Source organism: Papaver somniferum, chromosome 8 (genome assembly GCF_003573695.1).
Source record: "Papaver somniferum cultivar HN1 chromosome 8, ASM357369v1, whole genome shotgun sequence".
NCBI lineage: Eukaryota > Viridiplantae > Streptophyta > Magnoliopsida > Ranunculales > Papaveraceae > Papaver > Papaver somniferum.
The window spans coordinates 10,428,116-10,434,904 of record NC_039365.1 but is presented as its reverse complement, the minus strand read 5'-3'; the positions used below and the strand labels follow the sequence as shown (position 1 = coordinate 10,434,904).

The 6,789-nt window shown below is 36.9% G+C and overlaps 2 protein-coding genes across 2 annotated transcripts; one reads left to right on the top strand and one right to left on the bottom strand.

Annotated features, from left to right (window-relative positions):
• Positions 1-505: 505 nt before the first annotated feature.
• On the top strand, positions 506-4,165 carry LOC113301630 (ataxin-10-like). The gene is made up of 3 exons (XM_026550417.1): positions 506-655; positions 2,210-2,871; positions 3,000-4,165. Exons 2-3 carry the CDS (start codon positions 2,256-2,258, stop codon positions 3,860-3,862), a joined length of 1,479 nt encoding a protein of 492 aa, XP_026406202.1. The 5' UTR covers positions 506-655; positions 2,210-2,255; the 3' UTR covers positions 3,863-4,165.
• A 252-nt stretch (positions 4,166-4,417) lies between these two features.
• LOC113301877 lies at positions 4,418-6,789 on the bottom strand. Its single transcript, XM_026550717.1, has 4 exons — positions 6,469-6,789; positions 6,125-6,372; positions 4,987-5,203; positions 4,418-4,860 (listed from the first exon to the last, which is right to left on the bottom strand). The coding sequence occupies exons 1-4, from the start codon at positions 6,787-6,789 to the stop codon at positions 4,738-4,740; spliced, it is 909 nt and encodes a 302-aa protein (XP_026406502.1). The 3' UTR covers positions 4,418-4,737.

Below are 6,789 nucleotides of genomic sequence, written 5' to 3'. Positions count from 1 at the left end.
CTGGTCAGTAGATCTGGGTTTTAAAGATTCAATTTTTTGATAGATTCAACTTATAAAAAGGACATTAAACCTCGTATAGAAGTCTACCCCTGATTTGAATCACATATTTTGGTCATTTCTAATCACTAAAATCTCAAAACCCAAGTTTTTTTCACTTCTTCTTCTTCCTCTCAAAAATTCCAACTCTCTCACATAAATTTGATTTCTTTACTAATTTAACACTAATAATTTAATTTTTAATCAATCCTTAAAATTCCTAATTAATCAAATCTAATCATAATCATTAATACTAATTATATAAGGGTAGTTATGTCATTATCAAAAAGGATGGATAAAGGGTGATCTTGTTGTTTATTTAGTGACTCTATTTTGGTATTATTTAGTATGCCTCAAAAAAATCTAGTATGTCTCGGAACAGGTTGATTTCCAAATACGCTCGACTCCAGCAGTAGGCCCAGTACAGAAGTCGGGTAACAAACGTGGTGCTAATCTCAGGGGAGGGTGCCTTAATCAAACTTCCTATTGGAACATCAAGGGACAGTGTTCAGTATTTATTCACACACTCTCTCTGAAAATCTTAAAAGAATCTCAAAAACCCTTACACCCATCCATCATTAAACAGGAAATCCCTGCCAGCAACGATCTCTGCACAAAGGTATGTTCTCTCCCAACCTCCTCCTCCTCCTCCCTGTGTCAATTTCTTGTTCACCTTTGCAATTTCATTTCCCTGATTAAGGGTTTTTGGTTGGTATAGGGTTTGCTAATTTCTAATAGGATTAGAGAGGATTTAGGGTTTTGTATAACATTGTTATGGTAATTCCTTGGATAACATGTTTTCCCGACTCTTTTTCCATGTCCTTGATCTTTAGAGGTGAATGTGTGTTTCTGATTCTTATTTTTATGAAATATTTAAAATGAAATCATGTCTTAGCCTCAGAAAAGTTAACATGTATGGGCTTCATATGTTGATCCCATATAGTAGGGGGTTATACCCGAAGGTCCCGATACGTTCAATGAAAATCACTGACATTCTGCAAAATTTACTCCACGGGAGAGATTTTATAATTCAAAACCCTAAATTTTCTTTCTCTAGAATGGAAATTGCTTTTGCTATTTCTTCCCCAACTCCTGTACTCAAATCGTCTCTAGATAACTACTCAAAATTTCTGCTCAAAGGACGAGATTACATCAAAGGAAATCATTCCAGTTCTCAGAAAAGATCAATTTCTTTCTCTACTACGAATTTGGTCACTGTTTATTCTTAGGTTTAAGATTTTATGTATATCTTGGACAGCTTAGGGTTTATTTTGTTTAGTCTACACATTGAATTTGTTAACACAAGGCATTTGGTTTTGATTGTTTGCCAGTTTTATTTACCTTTCTTTTGCTCAACATCAATTGAGCAAAAAACATGGAACCTATGAATTCTTTCGTTAGGGTTTTAGGTACATAATTGGGTGTTTTTTGTGTAATGTTTTTGTTGTGGTACAGATTATCTGGATTAGAGACTTGTTTTGTTTAGAAAGAGGTTACAAACCACTACATTGGAATAAGAAAACATGCTGCATCAGGAGAGGTCAGGTGATGATCCTCTTTTAGGCCCATTTGAACACTCTATACCTAGGTCCAAGTAATTCTAAAAGTAGACTTTTACGCCTGGAAGGAATAGTAGGAGTCCTATTCCTAGAAGGCTACAAAAATAGGGGGTTCCTGTAGAGGGACACATCCAGAAGACTAGAGGAATACTAGAGGAAAAACAAACCAAGAGGAAGAAACAACACCTAGGTCAGAAATAAACCTAAAAGGTAAACGTTGTACGTTCTTACTCTATAGCAATAAAATCAAAGTTTTCTGTTTGCAAATTACTTGTGCTTGTATTCTACTTGTGTGGCTATTTTCTATCTATCGTATTTGGGCTCCAATTTGATCAAGGGGAAAGCATCATTAACTACCCTAGATTTGTCATTCAACCCACTGAGTCTAAACGTTTGAGTAAATTGTCTTCACTTTGCTAGTTTAGGCTTTGTGTTTAATTAGATTTCTACATGTTCATTGTAAGAGACATCTTATGATGAAATTTTGTTGTGATTGAATTCATTGGCTTAAGGTAGATTTTTGTTTTTTTTGTGTCTCAGTTTTTTTATTGTGTTTGTTGATATTCTTTACTGTATTTTTCATGGAAGCTGATGTTTAGCACTCGTTTCCACAGGTTAGTAGCTTTCAGGTTGTTTGCAACTCTTGTGTTAAATAAAAAGATGGAGAACACGTCGCCCCTGACATTGGTTGTGCCTGAGCATATTCTTGACCCGTTGCTTGCTAGTGCTAATTGTGCCAAATTAGACCAAGCCCTTGAAAATCTTATTGAAACTGCTAAAACTCCTGATGGTCGTTTGAATCTTGCTTCAGTCAAGATCCTACCTATAATTCTTGACCTCATCAGATGTCAAATGTCCTCTTCAAATCATGTTCTTGTTACGTTGTCTTTAAAACTTCTTAGAAACCTTTGTGCGGGAGAAATTTTGAATCAGAATTGCTTCATAGAGGAAGATGGAGTCGATGTCGTCGCTAGGGCATTTGATTCAATTTGTTTTGATACAAACTTCGGTGATGAGATTATCGAGATTATCCGATTTGGGTTGGAGCTTCTAGGCAATGTATGTGGAGCTGGGGAGGAACATCAGGCTGCTGTTTGGTTTCGACTCTTTCCTGTTTTATTTAAAGATATTGCTAGAGTTCGAGTGAAGAAAATTTCTGATGTCTTAAGTATGGTTTTATATTCTTGCTGCAACGGAAGTAATGAAATAATGAGGCAGCTTTGTGAGGTTCAAGGGTTACAGATCGTAGCGGAAATTGTTACAACTGCTTCAAGAGGTAACTTTTTGTGTCTTCTTATGCATAAGTGTTTTGATCTCTTGTTGATATGGATCACGTTTGTTGTGTTTTTATGCAGAACATATTTTTGTATTTTTTATATTTATAGTCTTTTGTTATTTTATTAGATGGTCTCAGGGAAGATTGGTTGTTGGGGCTTCTTGCAAAAATATGCCTCGAGGAATCCTATTTTTCACCGTTATTTTTTATGTTGAGCACAGCTAGTGTTGTCGAGAAGAACAACAATTTGAAGGACACTGATGATATTTTTACACTGGAGAATGAATTTCTATTGAGTGTCCTCTATGAGACCTTGAACAAGAAACGTAATGAACTCGTACCCAAGAAGTTTGCCCTCTCTGTTCTCGGAATACTTAAGAGAGTTGTTACAGTAGTTGATTTTTTCTCGAGAGGGCAATCCAAGCTTCCAACTGGTACTCCTGCAGTTGATGTTCTTGGGTATTCAATTAACATTTTGAGGGATATTTGTGCACAGGATAGAGTTAAATTAAAAAGTGAAGAATCAGTTACCATAGTTGATTTATTACTGTCATCAGGACTTCTTGATCTTCTTATAGATTTTCTTCGTGAGCTGGAGCCTCCTTCGACAATCAAGAAATCTTTTCCACAAGAGAGCGCTTCTGTACAATTGAAGTTTTGCCCTTATAAAGGGTTTAGGAGGGATATAGTTGCTGTTATAGCCAATTGTTTGTATGGAATGAAGCATGTGCAGGATGCTATTAGGCAGAAAGATGCTATCCTTTTGCTGTTACAACAATGCGTTACTGATGACGACAATGAGTTTTTGAGGGAATGTGGAATCTGGGCAGTGAGGAATTTGCTCGAGGGAAACGAAGAGAACCAGAAAATAGTTGCAGAATTGGAGATTCAAGGGTCTGCAGATGTGCCTGCACTTACTGAGCTTGGGTTTCGAATGGAATTGGACCCCCATACTCGGCGTGCTAAGCTTGTCAACATCTCACCACGTTAGATGCTTTGCCTTCGTGAACTGGTAAAGCTGCATTCTTCTTTCTTAATAGCTCTACTCTCAGATATAGTTGCACATCACTAGTTTCTCCTTGGATTGGGTATTTTCTGGAGCCTTTAAACAAAAGTCGTATGGTGAACTTTTTTTATGGGCCAAGGGTGCGGTTTCTGTTGAGCCATGATTACAATCCGAAGGCTCGATTCGAGTAAATACGTAGACGTAGTTCTAGAATTTTGTAGAAGTGAACCTTACATATGAATTCTGTACAGCTTGAAGTAGAATTTTCAGTTTTCGGTCTTTCTTTAATTCTGCTTCTCCGTTTTGTTCATCTTTGTGATCATAATTTTAAATTTTCATCTTTTCATCTGTGTAATCATAGTTCAGATTTTAAATGTAGTAGGGTTAGACAAGTTGTGCTAGGCATTGGGGCCTAGCTTTGGCCTGATCAGAAAAAGAAAAAAAAAATGATAAAATGAAAAGAGACACGAGATTGAAGAAAAACCAACTGTAAATATCAAGCGAAAAACTAACTGTAAATATCAAGCTCAGAAGCACAGATGGAAGGCAGAAATAAATAAGAAATCAGTAGGATATCCTTTCAGATCAATTCAGATTTCAGATTTACTACAGGATCAGAATCAGAAAATACTGTTCTCCTGTTCTAAATAATTGTGTGCCTAGTTCAGTAATTGCTTAGGAAATAACTGTAATACAGAGAGGATGACTATACACAGACTGATACAGCTGATTGTTGCAAGTTTGGGGTCTCAATTTGAACCCAACTTATGCCACATCGAAATGCAGAAACTATAAAAACAAAAACTCTTTCAAGAGAAAGAACTTCGAACTTTGATTGAAGGAGAGACGACAGATGACCATCAAGCAAAGATTACATCTGAGCGGAAAACATACTTAACACCCTTCGCTACATTACGGGCCTCATGTAACATGCAATTATCTCCATGGAGGTGAAGCAGAGCCATCCCTTCAGCGGGGGCAACCTATTAGAATAATTTATGTTAGAAACAAAATGATCAATACAAGATGTAGCTCAGACACTAATAATAGCGATGGTGATTTCAACGGTTCTAATAAGTAAACTGCAGCAAGTAAAATAAACAAAATACCTCCGCAACAACACCTCTTCTAGGACCGTAAAAGACAGTTTCTCCTCCAACTAAAGGCTCCACAGAAGCATCTTTTTGGCTGCTCATCTCTGTCTTTGTTTTCTGACCCGACCCACCACCACTAAGATATATTAGCAATGTATAATACGTTCTCCGTCCATCACCTAGTTCAACACTTTCATCAATGTGACGTCCAAATCGCTGCCCAGTCTTGTATCTAAAAAATCAACACGCCAACAACATTTAAGAGAAAAATAAATAAATGAAGACTCTTAATTCATTCTGGCAAAAATATCTAACAAGAAACCATAACAAAGTGAACCATTATAATGCCATACAATCAATCATCTGTTATGTACCCCCTGCCATCCTACATTAGCCAACTAAGAGACTGGTGATCAATATCACTAGTGCGGATGAACGCTTCCAAATTACATGCAATCCCTGTAAGTGTTGCGCAATTTGAATGAATGCGTTGGTTGTGTTCTCGGTTCTGAACAACATTTAAGAGAGAAAAAAATAGAGACTCCTCATTCGTTCTAGCAAAAACAATTAACAGGAAACCATGTCATCCAATTAATCATCTATTATGTAACCCGTGCCATCCTACATTAGCAAACTATGACACTGGTGATGAATCTAGAAGCTCTTGCACACTCATCCTTCAAAATTGGTTGAGAACCAAATACTACGTCATTGGAGTGCAACCTATAGGCTATAAGATGCATCGGGATTACATACGACTAGCGTGTACAAATGCAATCCCCATAAATGTTTTGCCATATGTACTGAATTCATATAAACTCATGCTGTCTGTGTCGATTAGGAACACGCAAACTACCTAACGCAATTCATTTTAGTCAACCAGCTCATACTAGTCTAAAGATAACCAAGAACATTACAGCATGGGAGGGCAACCGATAGGCTATAAGAAGCCTCAAGTTTACACACCACTAATGTTAACGAATGCAGTCCAAACTACATGCAATTCCCATAAATGTTGTGCAACTTTAAACTGAATTCCTCAACACTAATGCTGTTTGTATCAATTTGAAACACGGAAACTACATAATGCAATTCACTACAGCCAATTCAGCTCATACTAATCAAAAAAAATTCCAGAGAGTAGTGTATTTACCTGTAGAATCTAATATTAGGATTCAATCCAACAGCAACTTTTCCCCGGATTTTAATATCAGTGAAAAACTTGTTCAACCCAGATTCCCAAATAGTTTGTGCTAAAACAGGATCATCCACAGAAATCCGATCATTATCTCTGAAAGCTTCTCCTCTAGTAGGTCCAAGACTTCCTTGACGAGTGAAACCCATCAACTCTGCAGCTTGTACAAACCCTTTTGATTCCGCAGATGTAAAGAAATTCGGCACCTAAAAAAAGTCAAAAAATAAAAATAAATTAAAACCCTAAAAATTGTAAATAAAGTAAAATTTCCCAAATTCAGCTTGAAATTCAATTCATCATACCCTAAAGAGATGAGTTTCTTTGAGAAGATTGATTTGAAGATCCGTTTTAGGATTAATTTTCGGCCATTTTGATTTCTTCTTGGAGTCTTCTTTTTTTCTTTCCGCCATTGTTGTTGTTTTCGCGACCTTTACTGGGATGCTGTTTCTTTTTCTGGTTTGGTCAGTTTGTAGGTTTAGACTGGGGAGCCGTGGAACCATGGCTCTATAGAAAGAAGAGCTTACAAGGTCTAGGGATGATGCCATGTTCCTCGTGTATTTAAGGTGTCCCGGACTGATTCCAGTGGGATTTGGACCATATGGTAGCCACGATTGTGTAGACAT

Coding starts and splice junctions, on each gene's coding strand:
- LOC113301630 (XM_026550417.1), top strand. CDS start 2,256: ATGGAGAACACGTCGCCCCTGACATTGGTTGTGCCTGAGCATATTCTT. Junction 2,872..2,999: donor TGTTACAACTGCTTCAAGAG/GTAACTTTTTGT, acceptor TTATTTTATTAG/ATGGTCTCAGGGAAGATTGG.
- LOC113301877 (XM_026550717.1), bottom strand. CDS start 6,789: ATGTCTACACAATCGTGGCTACCATATGGTCCAAATCCCACTGGAATC. Junction 5,204..6,124: donor CCTAATATTAGATTCTACAG/GTAAATACACTA, acceptor TTGATTTTTTAG/ATACAAGACTGGGCAGCGAT. Junction 4,861..4,986: donor GAAGAGGTGTTGTTGCGGAG/GTATTTTGTTTA, acceptor TTATTCTAATAG/GTTGCCCCCGCTGAAGGGAT.